This window comes from Vigna angularis, chromosome 2 (genome assembly GCF_016808095.1).
Source record: "Vigna angularis cultivar LongXiaoDou No.4 chromosome 2, ASM1680809v1, whole genome shotgun sequence".
Taxonomy (NCBI): domain Eukaryota; kingdom Viridiplantae; phylum Streptophyta; class Magnoliopsida; order Fabales; family Fabaceae; genus Vigna; species Vigna angularis.
Genome location: NC_068971.1, coordinates 22,457,487 through 22,475,424, shown reverse-complemented (window position 1 = coordinate 22,475,424; position 17,938 = coordinate 22,457,487). Strand labels below are relative to the sequence as shown.

The following is a 17,938-nucleotide window of genomic DNA, read 5'->3' as shown; positions in this document are numbered from 1 at the left end:
AATATGCTTATAAAATGCAAGTAAATTAATTTTTATTTTTGATACGAATGATTATAAGGCTTATATTACATTAAAGACCAAAGAAATAAACAATTAAACAGAAAAGTTAAAAAAAGTTTTATGTATTAGTGAAAGTGAGTTGATATTCATTTTTAAATAATTTCTTTAAATTATTATTTTTAACTTGTGTGTAAAGTCTATGAAAAGATGATTTTTCTTTTTAATTTTTTTATTCTTCCTTTTTACATGTATGTGATTATGGAGAAGTTTGTGCAAACTATTGTATATGATTTTTTCCCACGGCCATTTGGATTTAGTTATATAATCTCTTACTTTCCTCAGTTCTGCAACTTGTGTTTGAGGTAGTCAACGCTGTTCTGATAGTTGTTCTCTCTGAATATGGTGATCGAAAACTCAAACCAGTTGGAGAAAATAGTTGATTCTGCATATGATAGAAAAGCTGAAGTGAAAGGGTTTGATGATTCAAAAGCTGGAGTTAAAGGTCTTGTAGAGCATGGAGTTACAGAGATCCCTCGCATGTTCCATTCTGTGAACTTGGATATTGAAATCCCAGCCACTGATTCAAACTTGAGAGTTCCCATTATAGATCTCAAAGACAGAAACTCAACTCTGCATGCAGAAGTGGTTGAGAAAATTCGAAGGGCATGCCATGAGTGGGGATTTTTCCAGGTGATTAATCATGGAATTCCTATCAGTGTCTTGGATGAGATGATTGATGGAATTCGTAGATTTCATGAACAAGACGCTGAGGTAAGAAAAGGGTTCTATTCTAGAGATGTGAAGAAAAATGTTTTGTATTATTCCAACCTTAGCTTGTACAGTGGTCAATCCGCTAATTGGAGAGATACTTTTGGTTTTGCTGTTGCTCCTGTTCCAGCTAAGCCTGAAGAACTACCATCTGTAAGCAGGTGAGATTTTCATTTTCGTAAACTATGAGGATTTTGATTAACTAACTGTATGATAAATTATGATTGGATGGAAGTGTATGATAAAGATCTAGACAGATTTTGTGTAAATAAGCGGGTTTTTTACAAACTAATTTTAGAAGACTAAATTAGATTTAAAGTTTACTTCTTATAATTATACGAGAATCATTCAAAATATACTTTTGTTTATTGGACTTATAATAACATCTGCTGTCAAGTTATTGAATCATTATTAATATTAATCCTACATTTCAAATGAATATGTCCCGATTTCAAAGGAAGTATATTAAAAATATCATCGCAGATTTTAGTATAAAAGTGAATAAGAACTTTATTTTACAATTTGTAAAATTTAATTAGGTTTAGAATCAATTTCTTAAAACTGAAATTCATGAAAATTATATTCTCTCTCTTATATATCATCTATGCTCTAAATAAGAAAAACTAAAGATCATGGTTTTGCAGCTTTTGTATTGTAAGTTACTGGCATAAAATTTCCTAGTCAATTGTCACACTTGTTGGTACATTTCAGTGTTAATTAATCTTTTGCAATGAGTTTATTTGGAATTATTTATCCTTGATGAGTTAATTACTCTCTGGCAGGGATATTTTGATTGAATATTCAAAGAAAATAAGGGATTTGGGTTTTACAATCTTTGAATTATTGTCAGAGGCTTTGGGACTTGATGCTTCTTACCTTAAAAAGTTGAACTGTGGTGAAGGGCTCTTTATCTTGGGTCACTACTATCCACCATGCCCTGAACCTGAATTAACTATGGGCACTTCCAAACACACGGACGGTAACTTCATGACTTTACTTCTACAAGATCAACTTGGTGGTCTTCAAGTTCTTCATCAGAATCAATGGATCGATGTTCCTCCTGTGCATGGAGCTCTGGTTGTAAACATGGGAGATCTTCTGCAGGTACAATTCTAGATTATTACTGTTCAAACTCGAATGCATTTTATTTATATTTTTTTTCTAGGAAATATGCAGACACTGTTGGAAACTATAAAATAGAATTCAGCATAAGGTTCTCTGATTTTGGTGATTTTACTAACACCACCAAACGGGTCAAATACGACATTATAGAAAATTGGGGTAGCACCTATGAAACTTTTTGCTGTGACAATAATCATTTATCAATGAAAAATAGATCAATTGATTAGTTAGAATGAAGAATGTTGACTGTGTGATTGATCATTAAAGTTATTGCAGTAGAAAAAGTCTTAAAGAGGATGTAAGGAAATTACTAAAGGAATCTCACAATTGAACAATATTTTCAAAAATTTGGTTTTGATTGAACCAATAGTGCCATGTGAGTAATGTAGTAGCAGTACTATACTACTATAGGCGTTGTTAAGATATGATATTATTCAACCACCCATTCTTTCCTTTTTCAGTTCATCATAATTTATCTTAGTAAGACTAATGTGATAAATAATTTTTTAAACAATAAAGTTGCAGAAGTAGTTGAGTCTTCTTTTGCACAGTTTATATATTATCCAATCATATCTTTGACTAATACGTATTTAATTATATGTTAATCTTTCTAACTTTTTTGTCATATTTGTTTCTTTGATACTGGTGCAGCTTATTACAAATGACAGGTTTGTGAGTGTGTATCACCGGGTCTTGTCAAAGAACACAGGTCCAAGAATTTCTGTGGCAAGCTTCTTTGTAAATTCATCTGACCCAGTTGAGGGTACATCAAAGGTCTATGGTCCAATTAAGGAACTGCTTTCAGAAGAAAACCCCCCTGTCTACAGAGACACTTCCATAAAAGATTACTTGGCACATTATTATGCAAAGGGTCTTGATGGGAACTCTTCCTTGGACCCCTTCAGGTTGTCCATGAAATAAGGAACTGAACTCTTATTTCTGTGTATCTTATTGTAGTTTATCTAAATAATTGTTGGAAATTTATGTATTAACTAGAATATGAATAAAGGAATTATTCATGCTGAACTTTTCTAAAACTAACTTTGTAATGTGTGTTGGAGGTGAAGAGCTTTTTATTTAGCTAATTGTTGAAGAGATTCAGGGGTATCAGTTTGTTTATTTAACCAAGTTCAAAAACAAATTGCAAAATACTCTGTAAAGGATTGAACATGATAAGGATGTAGCTAAAGATTTCAATATCCGTAAAAAAACCAGATAATATTAGAAATTGTTAGAAATAGACTTATATATATTTTTATAAATTCTTCAGCGACACTGATAGGGTCCTAATGGTCTATGTTAAGAAAAAAAAGGGGAAAAAAACAGGACATAAACGGTTAGAGGGTAGAGAAAGGTTGTTGGTCAGTTGGGAGATGTTAGTTTGCTTGGTTTGTTGTTAGTTGTTTTTGTACCCAAAGGATAAATAAGTGTCTTTTTGGAGACACGTTTTGTCTGTAATAAGAGTAAGTGTCTTTGGGTGATACGTTTTGTCTCTAATAAGAGTAGACAGGATCATTGCATCTTAGGAGAAAGAATTGCTTCCTTGGTTGTTCTTGAGTGTTTTCCAACGATAAAGAATCATTTGCTATGTGATTCAAACCAGTGGGTAATCTGGGTTTCTTGTCATGAAAAACCCTATCATTTGGTCCGACCTGTGAGATGATCCAAGAAAAGGAAATTGGAAAGGAAATTGGAGGGAAGAACCAGCGTAGTAGAAAGGGGGTTAGAAGAACTAAAAGAGGACCATCAAGAACACAAAGAAATGTTATGAGATTTTATAAGAAATTCCAAGAATTTTGACAAAATTTGGAGGGCAGTCAGGAAATGGTAAATGGGGAAAGAAGGGGAAGAAAGGTTGAGGCAGAGGAGGAAATAGAAGAAGAGAATGGGGAAATACAGAAAGTTGGGATGAAAAGGGTAGAGTTGCCTACATTTTAGGGGATTGATTCGAAGGGATGGATATCCAAAGCCGAGAAATATTTTGAGATCCAAAACGTGGCAGCAAGGGAAAAATTAAGATTGACCTACATTAGCATGGAGGGAGGTGTCAACCACTGGTTCTAATTCTGAAAAAAAAAACAAGAATCCATCTTGAAAGAACTAATTGAATCTTTAATCAAAAGATTTGGGAGAAAAAATAGGTGTACGGTGTTTGAGAAACTTGCGGCGTTAAGGCAGAAAGGGATTGTCCAAGAATATATTCAGGATTTTGAAAGGTTAATGGCATAAGCATCTGAGTTGACAGAGGAACAGTTGCTAGGCTATTTCTTTGCTGGACTATAGGGAGATATAAGGAGTCAGATTAGGCCCCACAACCCCAGAGATTTACTGAGGGCGATGGAGATTGCCAAGGACGTTGAGGAGGTAACCATATATTCAAGCATGAACAAGGGGAAGCCAATAGGAACAGTCAATCGGTTGGAAGATATTAGGGAGGATATGGGGTTGTTTCAGGCAAAAAATTGTTCAAAGGAACCAAATGCAGACTGAGTACGGAAAGTAAGCTTAGTACAACAAGAGAGGAAGGAGCTAGTGCCATTGGATGGTCTAAGATTGACAGTAACAATGTGGGAAATAACATAAATAAGGGAGTAAGAAGCCTTCCTTATCCAAAGTATATACAGAGGAGGGAAGAGGGGAAACTGTTTTCATTGTGGATGGCCCTATAGTCTTGATCATAGATGTCCCGAAAGGAGTATCAGAGTTTTGATTATGACGAAGGACGAGGAATTAGGAGAAGGGGAAGAAGTGGAGTAAATAGAGTAGAAACAAATGGAATTTTCGGCATTCTCAGCTGTAGGACTGATGGAAACCAACACAATGAAATTACATGGTGAGGTAAAGGGAAACCAACCACAACTTTATCTCAGCCAAATTGGTAAAAGTGAGGTAAAGGGAAACCAACCACAACTTTATCTCAGCCAAATTGGTAAAAGAACTGGGTTTGGGGGTAGAAGAAACTTTTCCTTATACAGTGTGCTTGGGAGATGGCCATAAGAAGGTCTTAAGTGGATGTTGTAGGGATGTTTTAGTTGTGTTCGAAGGGCTGGAAGTAAGGGAGAATTTCTGTTTTTTTGAATTAGGTGGAATAGACCTAATATTGGAGGTAACATGGCTAGCATCTCTTAGGAAGTCCAAATGAATTGGAAGAATCTAACAATGAGTTTTGGGAAAGGAGAGAGGGAGGTGATGATTAAGGGTGACCCTACTCTAGGTAAGAAAATGGTAACTCCTGAAGCATTAGTGAAGGAAACATGAATTGAGGTGGTAACTCTGGTTCGGAGCCTGGAAAAAACTAAGACGGAAAGAAGAGAAAGGGGAATGGAACAATTAACTCCAAACCAATCCCCAGAACTAGAAGATATCTTGAGGAGGTATGGGGAACTGTTCAAGGAGCCTACTGACCTCCCACCAGAAGGAAACATGATCATAAGATTCTCTTAACCTCCCACCAGAACGAAACATGATCATAAGATTCCCCTTAAGGCTGGAGTGGATCCTATCAATGTGAGGCTTTATAGGTATCCTCACTTCTTGAAGTCAGAGATAGAGAAACATGTGGTAGAGATGCTAGAAACGGATATAATTAGACCAAGCAACAACTCGTACTCTAGCCAGTGATATTGGTGAATAAAAAGGATGGTAGTTGGAGATTTTGCATTGATTACCGAGTTTTGAACAAAGTAACTATTCTGGATAAATTTCTTATCCCATGATAGAAGAACTACTACATGAATTACAAGGGGCTAAGTTTTTTTCAAAGGTGGACCTTAGAGCGGGCTACCACCAAATAAGGACGAAGGAGAAAGATATTCATAAAACGACATTTCGCACTCACCAATGGCATTTTTAATTTTTGGTCATGTCTTTTGGTTTGGCCAACGCACCAGCCACGTTTTAGTGTGTAATGAACTCAATTTTGAGGTTGTATTTAAGGAAAATCGTCTTGGTATTTTTTGATGACATACCGGTATATAGTAAGACATGGGAGGACCATCGGGAACACCTCCAACAAGTGTTGCATACTTTGTGGCAACAACATTTTTTGGCCAATAGGAAGAAATGTGAGTTTGACCAAAGACAAATCTAATACCTAGGCCACATTATATCTGGATAACGGGTATGGACCAGGAAAAGGTCGATGCAGTGATGGAATGGTCGATTCTCAGGACCATAAAAGCTCTGAGACCAGTCATAGACTTGTTAAAGGTCTCATGGAATACTATAGAAGATTTATAAAGGACTATGAAAAGATAGCTAGACCAGTCATAGAGTTGTTAAAGAAGGGACAATTTTACTGGACCACTAGCAACATAAAAGCCATGCAAGCCCTTAAGACAATCATTACCATGACACCACTATTGGCTTTGCCAGATTTTTCACAAACCTTCCATATAGAATGTGATGCATCGGGTAGAAGAGTGTGGGCACTGTTATCACAGAACAAGAGACTTATTATGTTTTTCAGTAAGTCTTTATCATATGGTTTCCTTTCCAAGTCCATCTATGAGAAAGAATTAATGGCCTTAGTTTTAACTATACAACATTGGACTCCATCCTTATTAGGCCAAAAGTTTCTGGTGCATACAAACTAGAAGAGCTTAAGATATCTTCTGGAACAAAGAATTACCACTAAAAACTAGCAAAATTGGTTGGCAAAGCTTAAGATATCTCCTAGAACAATGAATTCAAAATTGTATACAAATCAAGAAGTACAAATAGAGTGGCTAACACTCTGTCTAGAAGGGAAGAAGAAAAGGAGGAAGGGAGGAAGGAACTGAGGGTGATTTCCTGGTGTTAACATAAAGTTGAAGAGTATAAATTTTGATGATGTCTCAAAGTCAAGTCTCAAGTGTTCTTATTTCAGGAAGATCTTCATGAAGACTTTTTTTTTATATTAGAGCTTTTATAATTTAGTAGATTGATGTATAGGATATGGTTTATCTTTGATACTATGTATTTTTTGCCTTAGGTTGCGTTAAAATTTGTTTTGAATCAGAAAACCTCATTTTATACTCAAGATAATCGATTATCAATTTATAATAATCGATTATCAGTAATCAATTATGACTTGCCATAATTGATTATCACGAGAAATTATGAGAATTTTTAAGCAAGTTTTTTACCGTTGTGTATTCATTAAATGCATAATCAATTGCCATAATTGGATAATTGATTATCAATCATTAATTAGTTGACAACGGATTTTTTTGGAGGTATCCTTGAGTGAGATCTTTATAAATTAGATTGAGACTCTCATTCTAAAATACGAAATATGATAATACAAAACATACAAAAAGTGTATTTTCGAAATTCTTATCTGGTTGAGGTGATAAGTGTTCTAGGGTTTGTTGAACCCTTGTGTTGTGGCTTTGAGAACTTGGCGTGTTGGCATAGAGCAAGAACTTTCACAGGGAGTGTGATTGAGTGTTGTTGTTGTTGTTGAGTTGAAAGCCTGTCATTCTTCGTGAAGCATTCGGAGGAGGTGTTCATCCTTTGTGAAGATTCAGAGGAGGTGTTCATCCTTTGTGGGTCACAGGGAAAGTGAGTTTCATCTCTTGGGGTAACAAGAGAGGTGTTCTAACCTTAAACTGTTTATTTTCTGTCACTGTAACAGTTTATTGGTTTGTAGGATATGTTTGATCCGAACTAGGATAAAAATTACCTATGCAATTTTCTCTCTTCCTTACTCTTTTAATTTGTTTAAATTGTTTTCAAGGAATTTATATTTACGTGAGAAAATTAATAAAAGAATGATTTGCGATAAGAAACCAATTCACCCCCTCTTGGTTTGTTGAACGCGTTAACCGTTCTGTTGCATTGTTCTGATAATTGGTATCAAAACTTGCTTTGATAGTAATTCAAAATGATGGGCCAACATCAAACCTTTGCTGAGGGTGCCTCTATCAATAGACCTCCATTGTTTAGTGGAGAAAACACTTCTTTTTGGAAAGTGAGAATGCAAATTTTCATGGAATCTATTGATAATGAGATTTGGGAAACTATCACAAATGGTCCTTTTGTTCCTATTGTATTTATTAACAATTTGCAGGAACCTAAATCGCGAGAACAATGGAAAGCGAAAGATAGACGAAGATCCCAATACGATGTTAAGGCTCGCAATATAATATAATCTACTTTAATTGTTGATGAATTTTACAGGATCTCAATTTGGAAAAATGCTCAAGAAATGTGGGAGATGTTAAGAGTCACCCATGAAGGAACTGATGATGTTAGAAGAGCCAGAAGAAATACTCTAATCCAAGAGTATGAGATGTTCTGAATGAAGCAAGGAGAAACAATTATAGATGTCTAGAAACGCTTCACGCATATAGTGAATCATCTCATTGGGTTAGGTAAGTCCTTTGAAAATGATGAATTAAATATAAAAATTCTTAAATCTTTAGACAGGTCTTGGCAACCAAAGGTGATTGCAATCAATGAGTCACAAATCAACGGGTCTCTTTGTTAAGAAATTCAACAAGTTCATGAAGTCCAAAGGAAGAAGAAGATTCAAAGGCAAAAACAAGGAAATCAAGGAATTTTTGCCAAATTATCTTTGTTATGATTGCAGGGAAAAAGGCATATAAAGGCAGATTGTCCAAAACCAAATAAGGGTGAAGAAAGAGGCCAAAAGAAGTTCTTTAAGAAAAAGAAAGCATATATTGGAGTTGCGTTCTTCCATGGGCAGAGTACTAGTATAACACCAGTTATTAGGGGTTTGTCAAGTGCATCCATCCCTTTTGAAGTGGTTTGTGGACAAGCTCCTCCATCCCTAGCTCGATTTGTATTAGGGAAATGATAGTTGAAATAGTGGCACATGAGTTACAACAGAGGGATGAGGCCCTAAGGCAATTAAGGTATAAACTAGAAAGAACCCAATGACAAATGGTCAAATTTGCCAACCGAAAGCGTAGACCGTCGGTTACTAAAGTTGGGGATTGGATATTTTTGAAGATTCGGCCCCACAGGCAAGCATCCATGCCTACTAGACTACACCCTAAATTATCAGCAAGGTACTACGGCGTTTTCCATGTAATCAAACAGGTAGGGCCAGTAGCATTTAGATTACATCTTCTAGAAACTGCATGTATTTATCCGATTTTTCACATATCCCAACTTAAGCTAGCAGTGGGAACACAACGAGTACAAAAAGAACTACCAAAAGAACTTCAAGGGGACGAGCTAGTTTTTTGGCCCTTCAAGGTATTAGGAAGAAGGTTAGTGCAGTTACAAGGTGAAACCATGTCTCAGTTGCTTATTGAGTGGCAGGAAGGAGGACCAGAGGCGGCTACATGGGAAGAGGAAGCAACCATGAAGGACCAATTCCTAGACTTTGACCTTGAAAACAAGGTTGTTCAGGGACGGACGAGTAATGATAGGGTCCTAAGGGTCTACGTTAGGAAAAAAGGGACAAAAATAGGACATAAACGGTTAAAGGGTAGAGAAAAGTTGTTGGTTAGTTGGAAGGGTGTTAGTTTGTTTGGTTTGTTATTAGTTGTTAATTGTTTTTGTACCTAGTATATAATGGTAAATAAGTGTTTTGGGGGGACACATTTTGTCTGTAATAAGAGTAGACATGATCATTGCATCCTGGGAGGAAGAATTGCTTCCTTAATTGTTCTTGTGTTGAGTGTTTTCCATCAATAAAGAATCTTTTGCAGTTTACGTGTGTTGTATGTGTTTTTGTTGTGTGGTTCAAACCAGTGGATAATATGGGTTTCTTGTCACCAAGAACCCTATCATTCATTTCATTGTTTTTTGTTTGATCTGTTTCCTTAAGTTGAAATTAATGATAATCTTCATTTTGTGAGAGTTTATGTTATTAATCGTTAAGTGAAAACAAAAAAGCATTAATCTTTGTTACGTGGAAATTTACATCTCATTTTGGTGTATTAACTAAACCTTTTGTAATATATGATTTACTACATTCAGATGTACAAATATTGTTTGTTTTATCGTTTTTAACTCTTTTAAGTGCTTTTCTAGTTTTATAAAGATTCAAAAAATAAACCAAATACAGAGAGGTATGCCTCCTATTTATATTATGTTAGTATAGAAACCCTAGCATGACGAAAAAGGAGACAGAAACTTTGAGGGTGAGAGTGAGAGTTTGATCGAATGAAGATCTATGAGAGCTTAAGGATGTTATTGAAAGGCATTGTTTATTCTAAGAAAAAGTCTTAGCGGGAAAACCAGGTAGGGGGAGCTTACATTATTGACTTTTGTTATTATTGGTTTTTATATTCTCGATTTGTTTTCATGTGTGAATTGTGTATATGACAGGTTGGTGTGGGATCATCTCGCCATACCTACTAAATCCATTTCGGCCGTGCGATGCGGGAAAGAGGCTCTCTTCAGCCGTGTGATGCAAGAAAGATATTCTCTTCGGCGGTGTGATGCAGGAAAAGCATGATTCGAGTACTGATGTCTCTTTTGGTCATGTGATGCGGGAAAGAGATTCTCTTTGGCCATGAATGTGGAAAGAGGATAGGTTCATTAATGAATGGCAGGATGACTCGAACTGGGTGGTTTTGATGAATATGGGGTATGGTAGGGTACGAGGGATAAATCACTAGTTTGTGATGATGTTGGTTAACTGTATTCGAATTGTTGGTATGTTGTTGTGTTTATTTTTGTGAAGAATGTGTAGCATATGTGTTTATGTTATTCTGCGTATGATTGATTCTCAATTAGCTCACTCCTATTTTTGTGATTGTGGTTTCCACCTGCGATGATCGTTTATTATAAGAGTAGATGATCATGCAGATAATTCGGATACGGTATAGCGCGACGAGCGAATTGAGAGAGTTGGAAAAATTTATGGGTTTATTTAAAATAAACTATTTTTTAGGAATTTTATTTTGTAATTAATCTGAGATCGTACCTGAATCAAATTTAATATGCAATTAAAGTGCAGTATAGACTAGGAAGTGACTCCTAGGTCGTCTCTCAAGGACCAAATGTGATTCAGTTAATAGGTCAAACACTTTGTGGGGGGAGGGTGTTTGTGAAGAGATTTTGTGAACTAAATTAAAACACGAAACACTAACTTAAAACGGTTAGTCACTAACTCAATCGCAATGCTTCCCATCACAAATTAGCAATAATAAACACTACTCTAACTCCTAATCCAACACAAGTTAACCAACTAAGCGAAGACTAACCATGTTTTCATAATTGCAAACTAAGCGAATGCAATGCACAAGTTCAATCAATTATTCACCATACAGTCCAATCAACTAAGCGAAGATTAAACACCAATTAGGCAACTAAGCGTATACACAATTGCAAGCATTAAACAGATTGAATGTTGAGCCAAATCAGAGCAGTAAAATCACACTTCCAACACAATTACTCACTCCTCTAACCCCTAATCTAACATGAATTAACCAACTAAGCGAAGACCAATCATGCTTTCATAAAAACGAATTAAGCAAACGCAATGCTCCCATTTAATCATTTCTACACTACCACATATTAAGCAAATGTGGTTTAATCGACTAAAAGACTAAATACAATTAGGCAACTAAGTTTGTACCCAATTGCAAGCATAGAACATAATTAAATATGGAGCAAGGTTAAAATAGCGAGATCACATGAAAGACCAACAATCTCAAGGAAAACAATGTCATTTTGCTAATGACCAACCAAGCATACTTAAGCTAACATTAAAACGAAATTAACACAAATAAATAGAATTTAAAATATTGAATTAAATGTGGACATAAAAACTGGTGCGAAAATGAGAAACCGAACGGTATTATTAGGGAAACCGAACGGTACTAATAGTGACCGAACGGTTCTAACATTGACCGAACGGTTCTAACAGTGACCGAATGGTATTACATTCAATACAGCAGAAGGAACAACTTGGCAGAAACATAACCCAAACAACAAAACAAAATGGAATTAGGGCACATAAAACGTAATAGCAACAAAAAACGCATAGCACCAACACAATAGAAATTGGAATTCAAAAGACAATTGAAAAGCACAAAACACAAACAGCAAAACGCAAATGGAAGTGGACCGAATGTAATACCAAAAGCATAAATGCGATGACAAATGGAATTTCAGTGGAGTGAAAAAAAAAAGAAATTGGAAGCAAGAACGAACGAAATTACCATTAAAAATGTAAATGAAATTCAATAGATAAAGGAAGGGGAAAGAAAATGAAACCTAAACCCCCAAAGGGAGGGGGGGCTGGAAAACGTGAACCAAGCTTCAAAACCTCCCAAGAAAAAAACGTGAATGAGGGGAGAAGAGGAAAGTGAAATCTGATTTTGGGGTTTATAGATCCCAAATTACAAAAATTTCCTTCTAATGGGCTTCTCCTAAATGTTGACCAAAAATGGGTCCAAAGTCATAAAGTTTGACCCAAAACTAAAATAATTAAAATTACAAATGAAATTAGACACAATTATTGAAGTGACCACACTCTTGTTGTCCCAAAATATGTTTCCAAAATTGTCCTACAAATAATAATTGTAATAATTAAACTCAAATAATTCAGATTAATAAAAATAAGAATTAATAGCCCAATTAAGCCCAAATAGTGAAAATGAGACAATAATGAAGAATTAAACACAATTCACTAACACAATTTGGTGTGGAAAGCTAAGTGAATAGTACAAAATAGTGATTCATCAATAATCAATTGGAATTATGATTTATTTTTGGCTTAATACCTATTTTGGTCCCTCAAATGAGGACGTTTGTTCAAAATGGTCCTACCTTTTAAAAAAAGTTTAAAAATGTCCCAATTATTGTAAAAACGATTCAAGTTAGTCCTTTTTGCTTTACGTTGTTAAAAATCTAACAGTGCAGTTGCCTCCTTGGCCAAAACTGAATGAGGTGTCCAGTTAGTGATTGTGTTTTACGCTGAGGTCAATTGACTTGGCAACTTATGTGGAAAGGGTTAGGTTTGGTGCAAAGCACCACCACATGGCCACCATGTCGCCATTAACGTCAACACAGGTTCATCTTCTCGAGCAATCAAACCTCCATAGCCACCACACCATCAACCTCCATGCGTGAACATTGCACCATCTTCATTCCGAATTGCAGAACCACCATCGATCTTCACTATGCACCTTCAACGGCCATGGCGACCTGCACAAAATCAGAAATGCATGAAACCCTAAATCATGCCTTGCCTCCACCACAACCATGCTCCTTCAATCGCGACAGTGCCTACAGAAAAATCCTCAAACAAAATCACGATTCACCCCTTTGAACCCTAATCGTGAGTTCCTTCTCCTTCGATTCAAAACCTGCATCTGGAATCAGAAAAGCCCAGAAACTAAATCGCCTAATTCGAACCTCCACGGCCAACATTCGAAAACCCTAACCTAAATAGCGCCGCAATGGCGAGTTCATCTCCTCCATCACCTTCGAAAATCCTAACCTAAATAGCGTTCCGAATTGCAGAACCACTATGACCAATAAACATCTCCTTCTTCGCAGCATCATCTTCTTTATCACAAAAGAAACACGAACATCATCTCCATCAATCTTCAGACCTCAAACAAAGAAGGAACCACAACATAGAAGTCTCCTTTAATCATGCCATCGCGAGCTCCTTCATGCAATGGAAGAACTAGTAGCCACCGTAGATGAGGGTCGAAAACCCTGGTTTGAGAAGGAGAAAATGTTTTTCGTGAACCCTAATTTGGGTGGGAAGGGTACTGCCATGTGGCATTTTGGTCCCTTGAATCAGCGTGCCACGAAATCACTAACTCGACACCTTATTCAGTTTTGGCCAGGGGGCAACTACACTGTTAAATTTTTAACGTCGTAAGCAAAAAGTGTTAACTTGAACCGTTTTTACACAAATTGAGACATTTTTAAACTTTTTTTGAAAGGTAAGACCACTTTGAACAAACGTCCTCATTCAAGGAACCAAAATAGATATTAAACCTTTATTTTTGGTTGATTGTAAAGACTTATGAAATTTGGATTTCCGCAATAATATTATGTTTTAAAATTTGAATTTTTACTCATAACTGTGACATTCCAAAATCTAGAAAAACCCACACTAGTTAGAAGTTCTTATACAAGTAAACAAAAAAAAATCTATAAGAAGAAAGACATCCAATTCTCTACCCTCACCTTCTTTTTTTAGGACAAAATTATGTTTACTGATCTACAAAAATGAGAATTTATTTCAGTGTTGATATGTTGGGAACTAATTGAAAATGGATTACTAAACTTTCTAAATTGTGATTTTATCATATAGAAGGATTTAACAAATAGGGTAAAAAAAATCAAATTCTTCTTTTATGAGAAAAATCAAGATATAAGATGGTTAGAGTTATTAGTAAAAGTTACAAACCATTTAGCACTATATATACTAAAGTTTGATGCAAACCTTCAAATATGATAATGAACTATATCAAAATGATGAACTCTTTGTATTACTAAGAAGACATCTGGCCTAATAATGCTTTACAAGTTTATATATATCACATTTAAATTACTAAAAAAAAAGAAAATAAGAAATGGAGCGTTGACTTCAGAAGAAAAAAAGGATAAATATCATAAACAACAATAAAGAAACCAAATTTAAAATACTCAAAAGTAGTACAAGACTATAGACAAGATGTATCTGGTTGTGTATTAATACTATCCTTAGATACCAAGTTGTTAAAGTTTCCATCATTAATGAGTGGAAAAGAAAGTTATAGAATAATTTAGGTTATGGATAAGTTTTGAACGGAAATAAGATTATTAAAAAGTTTGGTAACAAAAAAGGACATATTTAAGGCTAAGGGTTGATAAAAGAGAAACATTATCATAGTTATTGAGATATGAGTTTCATTAACAACTGTAATATAAGTATAAAAAAGAAAACATGTAATATTAAAAGAGATGAACGAGGAATCATATATAGGTTGTTGTACTAGATTTTAGAATTCAAAAATTCTTACATAAATTAAAAGAGAAATTGAAGTTATTATTAGTCATGGTTTGAGAGCAAGAATAAAAATGTAACTTACTAATAGATTTTAGACATTTAATTTTAGCACATGGTGTGGACATTCTTTCTTCAATTGAAGAGCATGAAGAAATCTTCCCAGGATTTTTAGATTTTGAAGTTATCATGCTAAAATAAATGATAGAGATTCCTTAACTCCCCTTCTAACTAAAACATGACAAGACAAAAAGGAGGCATTAGCAATAGTATTGGCAATACGCGAGCATAAGCTCAAGCGATGGCTCCAACAAAAACTTGAACAGCTCCAACAACTCCCACGACAGCAGTGGCATGGCTCTAGTGAATGGGAGTAACTAGGGACAATAGTGACAGAATCACAGGTCAAGTGCACTTAAGACAACACATAAAAGAAAAATAAGTGCATTTCCAACAACCTTAAAAAGAACCATAGCTAAGAAGGTAAAAATGAAATATGCAAACAGACTCTCAAATTTACAATATCTAATACCAACTTCAAAAATTAATTTGAAAAAAAAAATCCGTATTTATTTAATTAATTTGAAATATTACAGCACCCACCCTAACAAAATAAATAATAATTTTAGAGAAATCTCTAAAATCTTTTCCAAATTTCTAGTAATATACTTAATATCGTACTAAAAGCGCAAATAATTAATGGGAAATAACTTTGTTTACCAAAAATAGTCACTTCCTTTAATTCAAATAAGTTTATCTTTAACCTTTTTTAGATGTTGTAAACACAACGTTAATTCCTTCACACACGCCTATAACTAAAATTTAATTTTATTCACTTAAATGGATTTGGAAAAGAATAATTGAATAAATTTGATGGTAAATAAATTTTTTTAATCTGTCACATCAATCAAATCCTACCCTAATTTTCACAAACTTTACTTCCAAATCCACTCTTACCTCAAAATCTACTCAAATAAACAATAAAAAATTTCCCTTTAAATCCTCTCAAATTCATTAAATCACTCTCCTTCAAATCCATTCAAGTGAACAAAGTCTAAGAGCTTATCTTTTCTCGATCCTAAATTCAATCACTGAGCATATTCGTGAACATTTTCAGCTAATATTTGAGAAAATCTTAATAACATTTAATGTTCTATTGACGAGCAAGATTCAATTTGTTTCCTCAAATAACAGATTCTTGGAATTACAGGCTGAAAAAACATCAGGCAAATCAAGCCATTAAATTGAACAAGATTCCATACAAGAGAACACGTCCATCTTTCTGCGGCAAAGTTATCGAATAACCTCCTATTATGCAGATTATGGAGATAAAACTCTCATTTTGAAGGAGAACATCACCAAAAGTATTTATGAAACTTATAATTTTGTCCTAATCAATATAGAGATCTCACATGTTCACCAATAAAATATGTGAACAAAACAATAAAACATCTCCAAAATTTGTTAAAAGGTTTAAAGATTATGACAGACCCCTGGGAGTGGATTCATTTCAAAGCCAAATACCGCTCCAGGATTCCCACTAAAGGGAAGCTCTTGGGTTTTCTCAATGCGTCATTTCTACCCCTTAGGTACCAAAAACGTCCTTATTAATCCTCAAGTCTGATCTTTAATTAAAAACAGTCAAATTTTCTCCCAAAACGGAGGCTACTCAAAAGGTGTGTTTGCAAAATTCACTTTCTAATACACACCTAACTATTGGTTAAATTTTATTCAAAACAACAGTAGTGAGAGAGACCCATTAATTGAGAAGGAGAAGCATGTATCCCAACACTAATATATAAACAAGGAACCGTTATCAGAGCATGCAGTGAAATAATTCTCATCTTCACAATCACTTACAAAACAATTTTCTTACAAATTAAACATTGCTGATTCAAAGAACTGCATTTGGCACACAGCGAGTCATAACAAAAGTATCAATTGCGACTAACGCAAGACAGAGGAGCGAATATAATATTATTGCCAAAATACCATTATTCCAAACAAAGACACCAGGTATTGATTCAGCCCCCCATCGTCAACACCTTTGAAAGAAGCAATGATTATTTGTTCTTCATCCCAAATTACATTACTAAACACATCATACTCCACAACAAATAATTCGACATAAAATTTCAATACATTCCATGTCTACAAACAACACATCAAATCTCAAACCACTCATTGAATTATTGCCTATTTTTTGCTTCCACCTGCATTATTGCCTCCTGCTTCCTGTGCTGCTTTCTTTGCCGCCTTCTCCTGCAGCGCCTTTGCATCTCTGCGCATGAAGAAATACAAGATTTCACGCAAAGATAAAAGTTAAGCACATTTAATTTAAAAACTAAAAGAAAAACCGGTATATTAAAAACGCAAAGTATTGTGATGAATCACATCAACCCAACCTTTCCCTGCGCTGTTCAGGGGTCAACCCATCAGCTTTCGTCTTGCCTTTAGCACCGGTTCTAGACTGAGCCCTTTCACGATCACGGTCCCTCTGGTTACCGCGTGAGCTTCAAAGTTAAGTGCAAACAACAAAAGAAATTCACAAACCAGGCTTCAAAAACCAAACCACAGATACCCATTTGAATAGTGGCAAAGAAAACAAATTAAAACTTAAATAAACACGTAAAATTACAAAAAAAAACTGTTCCTCCCCACGGATCGAAATCAACGAAACTATTAATCCCAGAAAACCATATAAGACCAACAACAAAAATGGGTATGGGAGCGTGAGATGAGCTTCATTTTTTCCTCGGATTTCCTAAATGAAAGTCAACCCCATCGTTAATCAACGAGAATTCGAAAAAAAAAATTAGCAGTAAATTTTGAACATAGCAAAGGATATGAGTCATTATCGCAGATCGATTCTTCGAGAACGAAACGAGCTCGGAGACGAGGGGAAACCCTAAATATCGAAATCAGGAAACAATAAATACAATCAACGAATTAGAAGGAAAGAAAACGGAGAGAAAGACCAAAAAGAAAAAGAAATTTCAGAACGAAAATTTGCCTGATCGAAAGAAAGCAGATAGATGCAGAGTACGAAAATCTTGAAAAGAGAAGGAAGAATGAAAGAACAGGGTGCGTTGCGAGAGAATATAGGTGTACTAAAATATTTGTTCCAGCTGG

General features: G+C 35.0%; 2 protein-coding genes across 2 annotated transcripts; one reads left to right on the top strand and one right to left on the bottom strand.

Moving 5' to 3' along the window:
* Positions 1 to 290: 290 nt before the first annotated feature.
* LOC108328240 (1-aminocyclopropane-1-carboxylate oxidase homolog 1) lies at positions 291 to 2,927 on the top strand. Its single transcript, XM_017562073.2, has 3 exons — positions 291 to 929; positions 1,551 to 1,872; positions 2,542 to 2,927. The coding sequence occupies exons 1-3, from the start codon at positions 400 to 402 to the stop codon at positions 2,809 to 2,811; spliced, it is 1,122 nt and encodes a 373-aa protein (XP_017417562.1). The 5' UTR covers positions 291 to 399; the 3' UTR covers positions 2,812 to 2,927.
* Positions 2,928 to 16,768: 13,841 nt separating this feature from the next.
* LOC108328200 (uncharacterized) lies at positions 16,769 to 17,938 on the bottom strand. The gene is made up of 4 exons (XM_052873842.1): positions 17,820 to 17,938; positions 17,656 to 17,714; positions 17,212 to 17,315; positions 16,769 to 17,087 (listed from the first exon to the last, which is right to left on the bottom strand). Exons 2-4 carry the CDS (start codon positions 17,659 to 17,661, stop codon positions 17,003 to 17,005), a joined length of 195 nt encoding a protein of 64 aa, XP_052729802.1. The 5' UTR covers positions 17,662 to 17,714; positions 17,820 to 17,938; the 3' UTR covers positions 16,769 to 17,002.

Coding starts and splice junctions, on each gene's coding strand:
- LOC108328240 (XM_017562073.2), top strand. CDS start 400: ATGGTGATCGAAAACTCAAACCAGTTGGAGAAAATAGTTGATTCTGCA. Junction 930..1,550: donor GAACTACCATCTGTAAGCAG/GTGAGATTTTCA, acceptor ACTCTCTGGCAG/GGATATTTTGATTGAATATT. Junction 1,873..2,541: donor ACATGGGAGATCTTCTGCAG/GTACAATTCTAG, acceptor ATACTGGTGCAG/CTTATTACAAATGACAGGTT.
- LOC108328200 (XM_052873842.1), bottom strand. Junction 17,088..17,211: donor CCTGAACAGCGCAGGGAAAG/GTTGGGTTGATG, acceptor CTTCATGCGCAG/AGATGCAAAGGCGCTGCAGG.